Raw genomic sequence first — 17,215 nt, 5'->3', positions numbered from 1 at the left:
AATTAAAAAGGAGAAAATGTGCATAAGGCATGTAAGTGATGTTTTGATTAGCCTAATGTATTACCAAAAAGTTGTTGAACTTTTACCATCAGTTGTTGGCATGGCTTTCATTCTGTAATTTCATTTCCCCTGAAGACTTCTATATATGATATCTCAGCAGCTCGGGTAGCAGAGAAAATTCACACTCTCCCAGTCGCATTTACATCTCTGTTGGGCGACGCGTGAAACTGATATTTCCGACGACACCTAAAAGCAGCATGCACGTCCAGAGGGAAGTGGACGCTGTAATTTCCGCATTAGTTCGTCCAAACAGCGAACCTGCCATGGCAACAGCGCAACTTTGTGTCATGTTGATCGCTCTTCTTTGTACGACTTTAGCGGATGATATTAAATTAAAACATAAACCTGCCACCAAACCTGTAAGATTATTCACTGAGGAAGAGCTGAAAAGATACGATGGCAGTGAGGTAAGTTCGTGTGTGTGTGTGTGTGTGTGTGTGTGTGTGTGTGTGTGTGTGTGTGTGCGTGTGCGTGTGGGGGTGGGTGATGATTTATCTCCCTTTTTCCCTTGTTCCGACTGTTTTAGGAGGGACAGCCCATCTACATGGCAATAAAAGGAGTGGTGTTTGATGTTACCAAGGGAAAAGGTAAACAAAACATTCACTGCACCTTTGAGATAATTCATGATTTCCCAGATAGAAAACTAGAAACAGGTGGCAAGTTACTTTCTATTCACACAAATAAAAATATAAAACTGAAATGGACACAGTAATGATAGAGCCCTTGTTCTTAATAATTACCTCATATATTGGATTGGAAAATTAACAGCAAAAGATTTCCCAGTCTTTGAATTCTGCAAAAATTGAAAATGTATTGACCCAAATCCTATCCTGACCAGAACTACAGAATTAATTGATCAGATGTTGCATTTACTGCACTCCAACCATGGCTCTATTATTTTATCCACTGCAGAGTTTTATGGGAAAGGCGTACCATACAACGCCCTGGTTGGTAAGGATTCGACAAGAGCTGTGGCCAAGATGTCGCTCGACCCAGCAGACCTGACATCTGACACTGTGAGTCAGTGGTTGAGATGGTATTCTGGCACTGGGAACAATGGGAAAGAGCAAATTCCCAGTGTTACTCGCAGTACTGGGAACAAAGATCCATTAATAAATCTGACCTGTTTCAGCACGTGGCATTCAGTCAGGGTTTGAAGGTTTTACTAATAAATTACTAATAAATCTTTGCTCTCGCTGTTACTGGAATTTCCTGTTTCCCAGAGTTGGTAAAGAGCAGCAGGGAGGAGCCAAAACATTATTAAGGAGCTCAAACCTTGTGTCTCTCCCTTTAGCTTTTCTTCTCTCCTAGGCTACTAAATTGAATATTTCATCAAAACTGCAATTGAGTACACCACTTAAAGCTGCACTAGGCAAGATTATTATGTAAAAATACACCTGTCTTATCAGCATAAATCACAAAATGGGGCTGCAACAGAGAAGAGCGTCCCATCACCTCTTATTAAGACGCTGTAAATTTGCCAAAATTAAACTCTGGTGTCAGGTACGGACACTTCTCCACCCCCAGGAAGTAACAAATTGAAACTTGAAGCGTGAAATACAAACTGTCTCCTGAACAGCTGTCGATGATCTAGCTGGATGCTTAAAATCTAAATCTAAAATGTAAAGAAGGTAAATGTAATACACACGTAGTAAAAGGAGTTCCCCTTTTCACCTCTTCTTCCACAGACGGGCCTTACCGAAGAGCAGCTGCAGTCTCTGGACAGTATATTTGAAGGCACGTACAAAACCAAGTATCCCATCGTGGGATACACAGCGTCCCGTATCCTCAACGAGGACGGAAGTCCCAACGAAGGCTTCAGACCGGAGGAACAGCCTCAGTTTCCAATCAAAGATGAGTTTTAGTCTTGTTTCACCTTCTGTAAAAGATTGTTTTTTTATTTTCCTTTTCTTCAAGAAGAGTGTCTTGTTAGCTCTTTGAATATTTTCTCTTCACCTGATTAGAATCTGAATCAGAATCACATGTGCCAAGAACAATTAGTGATTTATCTTTGTGACACTGGTGCAGAGACAAATCAACAAGTGACAAACACAGCACCTCACATACAGTACAAGGGGGCAGTGCAACACATATGATAGACATTTTCTATTATTTACTTGAACTTAAGGTTTACACTGTCCTTTATTATTTGAGCGAGTTTTATGTTCACAGGACCCAAGAAACCAATTCAGAACACACTAAATCTTTCCTAAAATACACGGTCATCAATATGAAAACTAGGCTGTTTTTCTTACTTCCTCAAATGTTTTTGGAACATGCAAGGTTTTGAGCTATGAAAATATGATATGAGACTATTATATAATATGATTTTGAAGGGTTGTTTTGGTTTTAACTTTAGACTATATGCAACAGTACATTATGTGATTGCAAGACTGTGTTGTTCTTCACTCCACTGGCCAAAGTCAAAAGGGCAAATGAACTCAAGACATAAAGAAACTGAATCTGACTGGTGTTGATTTATTCAATGGAAGAACTTGATCAAATGAGTGAAATACCAGACTCCCTCCACCTGTTCAGAAGTAGGAGAGTGCGCTGATAAATCAGATGCAGTTTATTAAATGAAGACATGTAGTCGGTGCTCATATGAAGTTGATTTTGACATGAAACGATGCTGATAAATGTATTAAAATCAAGTTCAATGGCATATTTATGGGATATAAAGCCTTATGCTCTGATGCTGTGTGAATGTTTACATTGTTTTCTGCTAGATTTACTTTTTGTATCATTAAAGTCTCTAAATCCCAAAGTTTTCAGAGTTTGTGTTTGCATTCAATTCACCACAAAAACACGCTCTAATTTGTATATTATGTCTTCGTGGCAGCCCACCCCTCTCTCATGTCATTTTCAAACAGGCAACATAAATAGGACCTCGAGCCTATATACCCCAATATGCTCAGATCAAAGGTCACAGCAGTCAAGGTGCTGAGACAGGTGATTGTCTTTGGGCGGGACCTTGCGTCAGTGACTGTGTCAAGCCTCCCCCCGTGTGTCAGTGTGAGCGATCTACAGCTAGAGTTCAAAGGACAGAAGCCCAACCCTTGAGTTTGCCAGCGAGAGCAGAGCTACGTCCTTTTATCAGGTGCAGGTCCTGCTGGGAGTCGGCCACTGCAGTCTCACTCAGCCTGGGAAACACTTTCTTCTGCTGGAGCTCGCACACCGGTCGCAGCCAAGATGCCCAAAACAGTAAGACTCTCATGCTTGGAATTTGTTAACATGACAAGATAATGGTCAAAGTAAAATTTAACGAAACAGTTAGTTGCTTAAGATTGCCTCTTCCCATAAATGAACTGTTTATTGACATACTGAAATATTTACATCTGTGGAAGAGACAAAGAGAGCATTTACTTTTCTATGTTTCTATTAGGTATAATTTGGGTTGTTTAAATCAGCTGCTGACTATCTTGCCTTCATTCATTTGTTCTGTTCAGACTTATGAGTTCATTCCAAGAGGCACCTAGCCTCCTTACTCATTAACCAGACGTAGAGTTTGACCCATACTGCATGCATTCATGGCAGTAAAACACGACTTCATGGCTTGAATTGGGTCGTGTGTGTTGGCGATGTGGTCTTGCATAACCGGTGTGATAATCACAGGGATTACCTTTGATGACATTGGAGTGATATGTAAATGTCTAATGACTGTACAGGTTACCGGACTCTCAACTGCTGTATTCACCTCCTTTGATTTTATGACTATAATCTATGATCCGTTTTCCATCGGGGGTTAGGACCTTTTCCCATCAGTTTAAGAAAGCCAAAAGCAAAGGAATCCATATGCACTGATTTGCTGTAAGCGTCCTGAACGTCCACAATCAGAATTCATGAGATATAAGGCATTAGCCTGTAGGAGAACCGTGATAAGAGCAACCGCCCTGTACATTAACGACTGAAGCCCTGCGCTCTTATCGACACTCCAAGGAGAAAGCCTCTCCAGAGGGGTCACACTGACATCTGTATCAGAATCTGACGTTCCTGTAATTTGATAAAGAATTCAAATCTATGAGTAATGCGAGTGCTGCGTTAGGGCACATGTTGTTCTTGTTGTTCTAGAAGATGCTGAAAAGAAAGTTAGGCAACTTATGTGGTGTTTTTAGGCCTGTATTTGAATAAATGGATTGAATAGAGGGCATTACAAGTAGTTTTTGTAATGTATATAAACTAACAAGGTAATAAAAAAGTATGATACTTGTATAGATTAATCAAAAGACCCCTCAAAGGTTATTTTTGATGGATTTGTAATGGATGACTGCTTCTATTATGGTAATATATCCCAAGTCACCGAGTTCAGAAGGTCAAACTGTACAGCAGCTAGCACTAAGGAATGCATTAGCATGACCTTAAGATGTTAAGATGTTATCTTCTACATATGATCATGGAGAGTGGAAACAGTTGGGAAACATGCTGGAGGTTTTATAAATGGATGTTCCGGTTTTTGTTGCCCAAGTTTCATCGGTTTATCTTTATAGCTCCGGGGTGTGCTCCAGTGTATGTTCATAAAACGGTTGTGTAACTGCTGCAAGCCTACGCTTTCATGCAGTCAGGGGTCATGGGCACTTTATGCAATTGTTAAATGTACAATTGTCATGTTTTTGTAAAAATGTTTGAAATCGCTGAAGTCGTTTCCTTTTTGGAGGTGAATTGCAGAAACACGTATTATGAAAGCGTTTCCTTCCTTTAATTATAGCAGCGAATGTGTGAATTCTGTTAATCAGTGGCAATTTGATTGCTCTCGTTATAACGGAGGTTGATCTTACCAACAATGGTGAAGTCTTAAGGAAACTTGGCAAGCGTTGGCTATTTTGATATTTTAATCTGCTTTTGTGCAACCTTGTAGCACCGTGCAAGGGTAGTCCAAAGTCTAATGAGATAGCGAGCAATTATGGTTTATGAACAATCTACTTCATAGCCCCACATTAAAGGCGTCGTACACACAAATGACAGTATAATTTATGTTTTTTATCTTTGAAATAGTAGGTATCATGAGATGTTGGGACCTAACCTTCAAAAGATAATGTGCCCAAATGAATAAATACTTTTGAACAGTTATTGAAAATGGCCCATGTGAGACAAAGGCAGCCTGGAGAGTATATAACTTCCTCTCCAAGATCAGGGAAAAGATGCTAAATGCTTGGGACTGAAGGTAAAAAGCAGGGTCCCATGTGTATCAAAACAGAAAACCTCAGCCCTCATGTGACTAACGAATGACCTCTTCGCTGCAGGTCAACGTTCGCGTCACCACGATGGACGCAGAGCTGGAGTTTTCCTTCCACCCAAACACCATGGGGAAGCAGCTCTTTGACCAGGTCGGTATGTCTCAGTATGCAAAGCACTTGTGTAGCTGAGAGTATACGCAAATTTATGACAAACATAAACATATCGCTGTTGTCCTGTGAACTCCAATCTTGGTGAGTTTCATCTTTTACTTTCAGTTGAAGGATTTCATGTTCCTGTATGAGTTGAGAAATCTCTACCACTCTCGGTCTTATAACACTTTCAAAATCCCATTGGATAAACTCAAAAGACTGGTTTCCTTTCATTCCTGGAAAGTTGTTATATTAATATACTCACCTAATAGCCAAATTACCTTTCACTTGTACTGAATGTCTGTTTCTCTGCGGCATATTACGTATATTTACCCATACTTTTGCCCTTGATAGGGAAGTCAGAACAGTCTGTTCTATGAAACTCTTGTTACTTGGTGATCCAGACTGTTGTAATATGTTTCCGCTCCTCCCGGTGCGTTCAAGGTGGTCAGGACTATTGGACTGCGTGAAGTCTGGTACTTCGGGCTGCAGTTCGTGGACACCAAGGGATTCGTCACATGGCTGAAATTTGATAAAAAGGTAAAGTCTGAGTGAGTCAGTGTGTCGCTTCACTGATCAAAACGAATGGAGGACAATGGATTTCTTTGTTCTTTGTTCCTGTTGGTTGCTGCTGCAGCACAATGACAAGTTTTACCTGCAAATATCTAATGAAATTTCTCTACTCTACTCTACTCTACTCTTCTCTACTTTATCATACCCTAATCTACTCTACTCCATTCCGCTCTACTCTATCTGACTCTAACTCTACTCTGCATTATCATATTCTATGCTACTTTACACTTTACTTTATCACACTCTACTCCATTCCACTTTACTCTACTTTATCATACTCTAATCTACTCTACTCTGCTCGACTGTAATCCAATCCACTCTGCTGTACTGTACTCTTCTCCACTCTACCCAACCCAACCCCACTCTACTCTATACTCTATTCTACTCAACTTTACTTAATCATACTCTACTACACTCTTACTCTTCTTTATCATACTCCACTCCACTCTATCATAATCTACTCTACTCTACCCTACCCTACCCTACTCTACTCTACCCTACCCTACCCTACTCTACTCTACCCTACTCTACTCTGCTCTACTCTACCCTACCCTACTCTGCTCTGCTCTACTCTACTCTACTTTACTCTGCTCTACTCTACCCTACTCTAATCTACTCTGCTCTGCTCTACTCTACTCTACCCTACCCTACCCTACCCTACCCTACTCTGCTCTACTCTGCTCTGCTCTGCTCTGCTCTACTCTACTCTACTTTACTCTACTCTACTCTACCCTACCCTACTCTGCTCTGCTCTACTCTACTCTGCCCTACTCTACTCTGCTCAACTTTACTTAATCATACTCTACTACACTCTTACTCTTCTTTATCATACTCCACTCCACTCTATCATAATCTACTCTACTCTACCCTACCCAACTCTGCTCTATTTTACTCTACCCTACTCTACCCTACCCTACTCTACTGTGCTCTACTCTACTCTACTTTACACTGCTCTACTCTACCCTACCCTACTCTGCTCTGCTCTACTCTACTCTACTCTACTTTACTCTGCTCTACTCTACTCTGCTCTGCTCTACTCTACCCTACCCTACTCTGCTCTACTCTGCTCTACTCTACTCTACTCTACTCTACTCTGCTCTACTCTACCCTACCCTACTCTACTCTGCTCTGCTCTACTCTACTCTGCCCTACTCTACTCTACTCTACTCTGCTCTACTCTACTCTGCTCTGCTCTACTCTACCCTACCCTACTCTGCTCTACTCTGCTCTGCTCTACTCTACTCTACTTTACTCTGCTCTACTCTACCCTACCCTACTCTACTCTGCTCTGCTCTACTCTACTCTGCCCTACTCTACTCTGCTCTGCTCTACTCTACGCTGCTCTGCTCTACTCTACCCTACCCTACTCTGCTCTACTCTGCTCTGCTCTACTCTACTCTACTTTACTCTGCTCTACTCTACCCTACCATACTCTACTCTGCTCTACTCTACTCTACTCTGCTCTGCTCTGCTCTACTCTACTCTACTCTACTCTACTCTGCTCTGCTCTGCTCTACTCTACTTTACTCTACTCTACTCTACTCTGCTCTACTCTAGGTCACAGCACAGGAAGTAAGGAAGGACACTCCCCTGCAGTTCAAGCTGAGGGCCAAGTTTTACCCGGAGGACGTGGCGGAGGAGCTGATCCAGGACATTACCCAGAAGCTCTTCTTCCTGCAGGTGAAGGAGGGCATTCTGGGAGAGGAGGTCTACTGCCCTCCGGAGTCCGCCGTGCTGCTGGCCTCCTACTCCGTCCAGGCCAAGTTTGGGGACTACAACAAGTTTGTGCACCGGCTGGGCTACCTGTCCTCCGAGCGCCTGCTGCCCAAGAGGTGAGTGTGAACCTGGGGATGAAAGAAGTGCAGTTGGTTCTTCTACCAACATGGAATGAGGTTCTACTTTAAAGTGGGAATCTACTACTGTGACGCCTTTTTCCTTGGATTTTCTGTTGATGAAGTTTGAGTTTCTGTAGGTGGCGCTCTTTTCTTTGTCTGTTCAGCCATGGTGGCTATCGCTGCTCATGCTAACTACCCAGTTCTTCTTCTGTTTATTCCAAACAAACCGCTTTTGTTGCTGCCAGATATGAAAAAATGCATCACTTCCTGTGCAGCAGAGGATTTTTCCCAGGAAAGAGCTACCAGACTCTGGGTGTTAAGAACAGAAAATGGAAAAGCTTTCATGAACTGGCTATAGGTTGAATCTCTGTTGTGTTATATCAATAAGTGATAGAGAGTAGCAAAATGGACAGCTATTTATATGAAAATGTTGCAGATTATTACTTTAATTAAAAAATATGTTAGAGTGGAAGGTGCAGGGAACTCTCAATACATCTTGTTGAAATGACTCAAAACCTTGTTGGGTCATTTCAAACCTTCTCTGGCCTTGAAAGGATTCCAGTTGTGAGTTGGCAGATGGAAGGCAGCTGGTAGTACATGTATATCTCTCTGAAGTGTGAAGTGTCTGCTGCTTACCTGACTGAGATGCTTTACTAAGGTGTCGGACAACCAGTCGAACCCACAGTGAAAAAGATCTTCTGCACACTTAGATCCATGCAATTTACATTCGTAGCGCGAAAGCTCGGCCTAATAAACGTAAGTTGCATAGAAGTGTGCAGAAGATCTTTAACTTTAACTGATCTCTCTTAAGAATATGAAGAATGAATGAAGAAATATGTGTAGGGGGCTTGTGTGTGAGGAAGGATAGGAGGAAAGACAAATTCCAGTTGCCTTATCTTACTCTTAAATGCCATGTTTTTACCACAGATGGTTAACTATCCTGTTACACTGGAAATCGTCCAGCCTAGTACCATTGGCCGGTCACTCAAGCTGTTAGTGACTCAGTTATTGACTCTCTCCTGAATGCACTATTACATACTCACCATTGCCAACAAAAAGATATAACATGTTCTGTAAGACGCAACAATGCAGCATGTGTTTGATTTTAGCACTTTATGTATACACAGACTGTTTACAGTTTGACCAAATGGCTGCTGATAAGCCGTCTCTCCTCTCAGAGTGCTGGACCAACACAAGCTGTCCAAGGACCAGTGGGAGGAGCGGATCCAGGTCTGGCACGAGGAGCACAGATCAATGCCCAAGTAAGCTGAGGCTGATTTACACCCAAACTTACCCCTCTTCCTGGCAAATGTCTGTACTGGCAACGCTACCATGTATTACGTTGCATTTTAGGCACTATACCTCACACTCTTATCCTGAGTTTGTTCTCGGTTTCTAAAATCACACACAACCTTGAAAAGTTACAGATTGAATTCAAAACTTTGTAGCTTGTTATGATTCTCACCCTGTCTGAATTTTGTTTTTTTGTAACTCTTTTTTATTGAGTATATCAAAACAACAACAAATATTGAACATTCCCAGTGTAACAGATAAGGGGAAAAAAAATAAAAATAAATAAAAAACAGAAAACCAACAAATGAGCAGATTTAAGAGCATACATTAAATGTATATTACCATCACATGTTATTAACAGTAATAATACCTTAATTATCATCATTACTGACCTTATATGTGGGGGGGGAAATATCTCTAAAATATATCTCTAAAATTTGATGAAAATAATGATGATTCATTCATTAGTCCACAAGGAAATTCTTATTGCGTCAAACAGCCACAGCCATTCACAAAATTACAACACAGTAAATAAATGATAGATGCAGTCAGGTACATGCAAGCCAATTTGTGCACATGTTTGTTTTTTTCTCTCATTTTTCTATTGTCTTTGTTTATCCTGAACAGGGAAGACTCTATGCTCGAGTACCTGAAGATCGCCCAGGACCTGGAGATGTACGGCGTCAACTACTTTGAGATCAAGAACAGGAAGGGGACGGACCTGTGGTTAGGGGTCGACGCCCTGGGACTCAACATCTATGAGAAAGAGGACAGGTAAGGCAGTGAAACAGACACTTAAATCACGGCTAACACGTCTTCCTGGTGGTTCAGTACTCTTCAGTGTCGTGGGTATGGATTCGGCCCGTGATATACACTCCTTTCCTGTTCCTCTCCACTGTCAGCTGTCTCATAAAGCAGAAACTCCCTATGAACCTCTCTCTTAACCCAACATTTGCAGCATGTATTGAGATGATGACAGACTCACAGCTCTGTAGACAGGAGGGCAACAGACTAGCAGTCAAGCCTCAGTCATTGACCCCTGCTGCCTTCCTACCAACATGTTTGACCGCATGGCTGTTGTTTTTGAGAGGCCATTGACCTAATTCTCCCCATTCTACTACAACATAAGTATACAAGGTCTTTTAGCCCTCTTGTCCTTGTGCCACATGTGTCAGTATGTACTGTGAAACTCTCAAAGTTGTTGAAATCTAAATCTAAAGTGTTACTGCTTCAGATTCTGATGAAGAAGAGGCTGCTCAGTATTTGTTTTGCCATCTTTCAGGCTGTCTCCAAAGATTGGATTTCCCTGGAGTGAAATTAGGAACATTTCTTTCAACGATAAGAAATTCATCATCAAGCCCATAGACAAGAAAGCTCCTGTAAGTATTTCATGAGTACAGTATCCTCTGTCTAATAGTATCCTAAGTGTGTGTAAATGTACAATCACAAGTTTGATGGGAATGCAGACGTGCACCATGAAGGTTTGTGGAACAAAAACAGGGAATAAAAGTAGAAATGTTGGTTGTACACAGCTTACTGGAAATGCTGTTGTGCAAGCAAAGTCACCAAGTTGCAGTATGTAGTTTAATTAATGACAAATACTCACATAATAATTATCTGCAAATGCCTGGAAATTATTTCAAATATCTTCCCATATTGTAATCGTGACCTTTTGAAGAAAAGGGAATCAAAAGTAAACTGAGAGGAAGCTTCTTTGTGTGGTAAATATAGAAGGAAATGCGGTTTCCTAAACAGGCAACACTAGGGAAACTAGTTTTAGAAATTTACTTTCTAAAACTACAAAGCAGCTTTAAATGCATAAGCAGCCCTGAACCAGTGGGAAACATGTGAAACAGAGACAAACTGTTCCTGACATGTATTTTATTTTGTTTGTTTTTTGCAGGATTTCATATTCTACGCCCCACGCCTGCGCGTCAACAAGCGCATCCTGCAGCTGTGCATGGGCAACCATGATCTGTACATGCGCCGGCGTAAGACCGACACCATCGAGGTGCAGCAGATGAAGGCTCAGGCCAAAGAGGAGAAGCAGCACAGAAAGATGGAGAGGTGAGCGGTTAACAGGTTAAAGAGGAAATCCACTCAATTCAGTTAGTCCTATGTGATATTGCCATGGTCTCAGACAGTCCAATCGACATTTATGAACACAAACACCTCACCCAAAGGCCATAAACCTGAGAATTAGGACTTGAACATGGGTCTTTCCCTCTGGTGTTCTGCAGAGATCAGCTGGAGAGCGAGAAGAAGAAGAGGGAGACCATCGAGAAAGAGAAGCAGGACATGGAGAGAGAAAAGCAGGAGCTGATGACGAGGCTCTACCAGTATGAAGAGACAACCAAGAGAGCAGAGAGAGGTGAGACAGAGATGCTGGACTTGACTTCAGTGTGCTACAGTATACACTAAACTATCAGGGATAACATGATAAAGCCAACAGTCTAATCTGTAGTGCAGTGAACTTTTTTGAAACTCAACCACATAACATGGAACTGCTGCCCTCTGCTGTTTATTTGCCTGACAAATGTACAGAAAAAAAGCAAAACTATTGCAACAGAGAATGAACTTAATTATTTTGTTGCTCACTCAATTGCAGTATAATATGCATTTAACATTAAAGGATGTTCATCAAGTTTACAAACCCTTATACACACCCTTTTGATTAAGGGTGTGTATATTTTTTGCATTCTGAAACATGCCAAAACAGTGTTAAATGCAACTTCAGCTCACCATCACAATACTTTGCCTATATACTGTATCAGGGTGAGAAATTAACAGGGGCTTTAAGGCAAAAATACCCCTAAAAGTTAATTAACCCCCATGAAATTAAAAGTGAATAAGAGTTGCCAAATCCCACCATAGGCGATTTCTGGGTAAGAAAAATTGAGTGTTTTTTGATCAGAAAACAACCCGAGTACACAGCCTGAAGCAGTAGAAAATGTTGGCACCATACAGCCAGCAGTGGAAGAAAATACTGACTTTACAAAACCACTGCATCAACAAAAATAAAACAACCAATATTGTAAAAAAAAACAAAAAAAAAACACCACAATTGAGGAGTGGAAGATGGACTAGGTGTGGAAAATGGCACCATCCTCTTCTGTAAGTTAAAATACATTTTACTGGTACAAACATTTATGTGCCATATGTAATACAAATGCATTATTAGATAGTTCAGTAAGTACGTAGATAGTTCAACTGCTCCTGAAAAGAACCAAAGTGCCCTTAAAAATCAGATCAAGGGGGCAGAAATTGCCTCTGAAACAAAAGCTAATGTCTTACCCTGTATGATATATGTATGTATATGATAGAGAGTACATGACACGACACATCATCAGACCTTTCTGTGTGTGGCTGCAGAGCTGCAGGAGCAGCTGGACAGGGCCTTCAGGCTGGAGGAGGAGAGGAGGAGGGTGGAGCAGGAGGCCGCCCGGCTGGAGGCTGAGAGGATGGAGGCCATTATAGCCAAGGAGGAGCTGGCCAGGCAGGCTGAGGACCAGATAAAGAGCCAGGAGCAGCTGGTGAGTAGGGCGATAATGATAATGATATAGCTGTGTGGTATAGCTGCGGGTGGTGGGGTTGACTGGTGGTTAGAGAGACAAGAAAACCCCCAAGTCAGCAAGCTTCCTGACCTCTGACCTCAGAGGTGGAGGGGGGGCAAGAGAAAAGAGAATTTCCCTATAGGAGAAAGTGTCACATAACTTTATACTGTAGTTAGAAGAAAGTATAGTATAATAGTAATTAGGTTCTAAAAAGTCCCAATTAATATTAGCAGTATAGCTGGAGTAGAAGAATAGATTGTGAGCCATTGCATATCTCTACCAAGCCACAAAAACACAAATCTGACATTTAAAAACATATACACTACCAGTCAAAAGTTTGGACACACCTGATTGAATGTACTATGTTTTTCATTCTCTTAAAGCCATTTTAATCTAAAGGCTTATGCTAGAAATGCTTGAAATTTGTTTCTTAGACAAATATAAATAGTGAAGTTGATGCCTATGTATGAATTTCTTTCCAAAGCCTTTGCCTTTCCATCAAGGCAAAGGGTGGCTTCTTTAAAGAATTTAAAATATAAGATAGTTTTGATTTGTTGAACACTTTTTTGGCCGCTGCATAATTCCATTTGTGTCATTTCGTAGTTTTGATGGCTTTACTATGATTCTAAAATGTAAAAAATAGTAAAAAATGAAGAAAAATGCGTGTGTCCAAATGTTTGACTGGTAGTGTAGTGGATATTTTTGTTTCATTCACTTAAATACAGGAAACAACTTGCATGTTAACAATGGTGTTAACATCAGCGAGCGTTTGATTTCCATCAGGGTTTTTCCATCCATCCATTCATAAAATAACATCTCTCGCTGTACTAGAGACCCTCAGATAGAGAAATGTTTAAGTGTCCAGATAAATGGGGTTGCTGAGGTAAACAGGTTTGAGACGACATGGTTTGTGCCTCCTCCCTCAGGCCACGGAGCTGGCGGAGTACAGCGCCAAGATCTGTCTGCTGGAGGAGGCCAAGAGAATGAAGGAGGAGGAGGCTGACTCATGGCAGATCAAGGTGAGTCTCCTGCAGTCCGCACACGAGGACACTGAACCCACCAAATCACAGGGGGATTACCTGGCGAACATCAAAACATACCCTCTCCTCCTCTTCACCATTTCATTTCGTTTGTTCTGTTCATTTTTTCTTTGTTTCTTCTTGAGGTGAGATGTGCTTACAAGCCCCTTTTTCATCTCACTTGTACATTCTGCAATTTCTTCCTCTATTGTGTGTATGTTATCATTTTTAAATGTGCAAATACACACTAAACTAAAAAGCCCCTTTTCTGCCCCTGCGAACCGAGATCAAACTGGCCAATAAACAGTTTATGTCTTTCCAAATGAAAAAATAATGAGTGAGGAGTTTCTTAAGGATCAACAGAGATCTAGATCCATCTGCAAATCTGCTCTGCACTAAACTCTTCAACATCCAACTAATGAACGCATAGGAATTTGACTAATCAGTGCATAGAAGTGGAAGGCCCGTTACATACACAGGTTTCTACAGGTGAAATCCAAATTGTTTATAGTGCTGGGAAGAAAATAAACCAAACATCAATAAAATTATTTATTTTATAGGTTGGAAAAGGTCAGTAAACATCCAATAGTGACCGAGGCCAAGACAAGTCCAAGATGTCAGTAAAGTGGTCTTGAAACCGTAATTAAGGCGGAGACTTGAGCACTAGGCTGCAGCTCTGCCTGCTGATGTAATTTGTCCACAAACTGCTGACAATCATTAGAAAACCGAGATACTCTAAATAAACTCTTGAGCTGTATACACAAAGTACAAGACACTCTAAATCCAGTGAGAAGGGAAGAGACTAAAAGCTTGAAATTTAAAAAGCCTTTATGGGACACAATAAAGGCAAAAAGCCCAAAAATAATCTTTAAAAAAAAGCCTTTGTCATGGCTTAGAGCCAACACTACTGAACAAATGTCAATACACAGGATTAGTTTAAGTCACAAGGGATGTTTACATCAGATGCTATGCAGCGGTAACTGTCAACCAATCAAACCACAGGACATCCAACACAACCTCTCTCCTTCCTCCCAGGCTAAGGAGATGCAGGAGGATCTGCTGAAGACGAAGGAGGAGCTGCACACGGTGATGAGCTCTCCTGCTGTCCCCGCCGCTCCCCCCGCCGCTCCCCCCGCCGCCGCCTCCTCCTCCTCCTCCTCCTCCTCCTCCTCGGACAGCGAGAGCGACCACGAGCACAGCGAGGAGAACAGCACCTACAGCGCCGAGCTGCAGACGCAGGGCATCGACGACCACCGCCAGGAGGAGGAGCGCATGACCGAGGCCGAGAAGAACAAGCGCCTGCAGAAACAGCTGCTGGTGAGTCCAGGATCCAGCTCAGGTTCAGACACAAGATGAAGGCCTAATTGCAGGTGTAGCTATTATAGATTAGTCTCACTTTCTACATACTTCCCAAGCTGCACTGCTGGTACACCCTCAAGAAAAACAGTTTGGTAAATTGTGCAGTATGAATGGAGGTTAGATGCAGGGAGTAGGATTTTGACAGTAGCTTCCACTGTAGGCTATTAAACATAATTCAACCATGATCTTGAAAACATGTCTGAGATGACAACAATTTTGTCTTAATCAGCTGTAATCTCTCGCTAAGTAAAAAGTATTAGGGCCATTGTAGGTGTTTTTTTGGGGGTTTTTTTTACCACAGCCGGGGGGAAGTGGGTAATATTATGAGAGAAAACTCATTCTGAGATTAAAGTCAGAAATTTGCAAGAAAAAACCCTCAGAAACTTGCAAGAAAAAAACTCGGCAAAAAAGAAATTCTGAGGGGTTTTTTTTTTTCCAATTTCTTAGTTTTTTTCTCACAAATTTCTGAGTTTATACTCAGAATATTACCCCCTCCCCCCTGTGGTTAAAAAAACAACAACTTACACCTACAATGGCCCTACTACTCTTCCGTATTATCGCTCTCTCCACCTACATGTAAAACCCACAACTGAACGAAACAAGTTAATGTCCCTCTTCTGGGGCTTGTCGAAAGGCATTCTGGGAAATGTACTAACTGAAGTAGACGAGGCAGGTTGAGGGGAAGTTGGTTCACCAAAAAAGTAAATTACAACACTTCGTCACAACATAACATCACAGACTGATCACAGATCTAATAGCATAAGAGAATCCAAGGGTGGATTTTTCCTTTAAAGTGGAGACAGTGAGTCCTTTTTGGTTTAATAATAACTGGAAGTTTTCCCCCCCAACAGGCCCTGAGCTCGGAGTTGGCAGACGCCAGAGACGACAGCAAGAAGACCCAGAACGACCTGCTGCACTCACAGAACATGCGAGAGGGCCGCGACAAGTACAAGACTCTGCGTCAGATCCGCCAAGGCAACACCAAGCAGAGGGTCGACGAGTTCGAGGCCTTGTAGAAACCTCAGACACCCGAAGATCTCCCGACGGCCCCGAACACCTCATGGAGGCCCTATTCAGCATTTGATTTGATCTTAAAAGACCCAGAGAAAACATTTGTTCGATCTGCAGAAAAGTACCTCCATGATGTGTTGCAGGCTAGTCTTTTGAAGTTTTGCTTGAAAGCACTGTGGTTATTTTTTTTTTTGTAGAGCTCAAACATCTCCAACAGCACTGTAATCCCATGAAAATGTCATATTGGACTTACGATTGTGTGTATATCATTTTGGAAACCATAACAGCACTTTTTTTTGCCATAGTTGAGTTTTCTTAATATAGGAACAAAGCTAGTGTGTTGATCTTTAGGTGTGCTATGGAAATTATATATGATAAATGATCTTAAGAGAAAGTTGTCATTGCAATTCGGCTTTGCAGTTTCATTATAATGGCAAACTAAAGCGGGTTGTTTTTAGTGTTGTGCCACTATACAAAAATATTCCACTATACAAATAGTGCCAATAAGTGTCCAAATAATAATGCATTTTATTTAACTTGTTTTAATGTGCTAATCTTCTCACATAGTTTAAATGGGTTTTATGATTTGAAATTTCAATGTGTAACTCTTTAGACATTTCTGATGCCAAATAAGTTGCGTCATCGTTGTTGGTTTTATCACATAGGAATATCTAATAGCCAGGAAGGATTTTAATATGCTTTTGAAACCAGGTCTCATTTAAATTGCCCCCTGCTGGGAGTGCTGCCCATCTTCACTGGCCAAGAAAATGCCCAGTGTACTGCCACTGTTTGATGAAATGCCATTTTATCAGGTAGGGTCTTTATAATCTGACTTACTATAACTAAGAACTTTACCAGTAATATTTATGGGCCATCACAAGCAGAACTTTATCTGGTGCAGCTTTATATTCAAGAGAACAATATCAATGACAGACTTGATAATAGCAGATGGTGCTGATGTTAGTATCTTATGTATCTCATAAATAATGTCTTCTTCCATGCCATAAAATAAAAAATATATATACATACTCATTAATTTTCAATGTATTCATTATTTTTCCATCTGACATTGTTAGATAGCTTGACAAAAGTCTCATTTGAGCTCGAGAGTAAACCGTGAAAAGGATGTGCCTTTTAAATATTTACTCATTGAAAGGAAGGTCATCAAATTAGGTTGCTAGACAACT

At 41.2% G+C, this 17,215-nt stretch overlaps 2 protein-coding genes across 2 annotated transcripts; both read left to right on the top strand.

Moving 5' to 3' along the window:
* The first annotated feature begins 309 nt into the window (after positions 1–309).
* Positions 310–2,509, top strand: nenf (neudesin neurotrophic factor). Its single transcript, XM_071519610.1, has 4 exons — positions 310–467; positions 587–647; positions 973–1,076; positions 1,749–2,509. Exons 1-4 carry the CDS (start codon positions 324–326, stop codon positions 1,923–1,925), a joined length of 486 nt encoding a protein of 161 aa, XP_071375711.1. The 5' UTR covers positions 310–323; the 3' UTR covers positions 1,926–2,509.
* A 743-nt stretch (positions 2,510–3,252) lies between these two features.
* ezra (ezrin a) lies at positions 3,253–16,986 on the top strand. Its single transcript, XM_071519271.1, has 13 exons — positions 3,253–3,264; positions 5,301–5,384; positions 5,829–5,924; positions 7,515–7,789; positions 8,971–9,054; positions 9,713–9,859; positions 10,368–10,464; positions 10,989–11,152; positions 11,326–11,456; positions 12,458–12,618; positions 13,566–13,658; positions 14,694–14,975; positions 15,869–16,986. The coding sequence occupies exons 1-13, from the start codon at positions 3,253–3,255 to the stop codon at positions 16,031–16,033; spliced, it is 1,791 nt and encodes a 596-aa protein (XP_071375372.1). The 3' UTR covers positions 16,034–16,986.
* Positions 16,987–17,215: the final 229 nt, after the last annotated feature.

The sequence above is a fragment of the Centroberyx affinis genome, unplaced genomic scaffold (assembly GCF_046629955.1).
Source record: "Centroberyx affinis isolate AG114_WGS23_722 - 3 ecotype Tasmania unplaced genomic scaffold, CSIRO-AGI_Caff_v1 ptg000058l_1, whole genome shotgun sequence".
In the NCBI taxonomy this organism is placed as follows: domain Eukaryota; kingdom Metazoa; phylum Chordata; class Actinopteri; order Beryciformes; family Berycidae; genus Centroberyx; species Centroberyx affinis.
Note: the sequence above shows the minus strand (reverse complement) of the source record. Positions and strands in the feature narration are given on the sequence as shown.

What these genes read in the sequence shown, in the direction of transcription:
- nenf (XM_071519610.1), top strand. Translation starts at nt 324, where the DNA reads ATGGCAACAGCGCAACTTTGTGTCATGTTGATCGCTCTTCTTTGTACG. An exon ending in AAAGATACGATGGCAGTGAG is followed by an intron (nt 468 to 586) that starts GTAAGTTCGTGT and finishes CGACTGTTTTAG; the next exon opens with GAGGGACAGCCCATCTACAT. An exon ending in CAGACCTGACATCTGACACT is followed by an intron (nt 1,077 to 1,748) that starts GTGAGTCAGTGG and finishes CTTCTTCCACAG; the next exon opens with ACGGGCCTTACCGAAGAGCA.
- ezra (XM_071519271.1), top strand. An exon ending in CCATAGACAAGAAAGCTCCT is followed by an intron (nt 10,465 to 10,988) that starts GTAAGTATTTCA and finishes TGTTTTTTGCAG; the next exon opens with GATTTCATATTCTACGCCCC. An exon ending in TAAAGAGCCAGGAGCAGCTG is followed by an intron (nt 12,619 to 13,565) that starts GTGAGTAGGGCG and finishes CTCCTCCCTCAG; the next exon opens with GCCACGGAGCTGGCGGAGTA.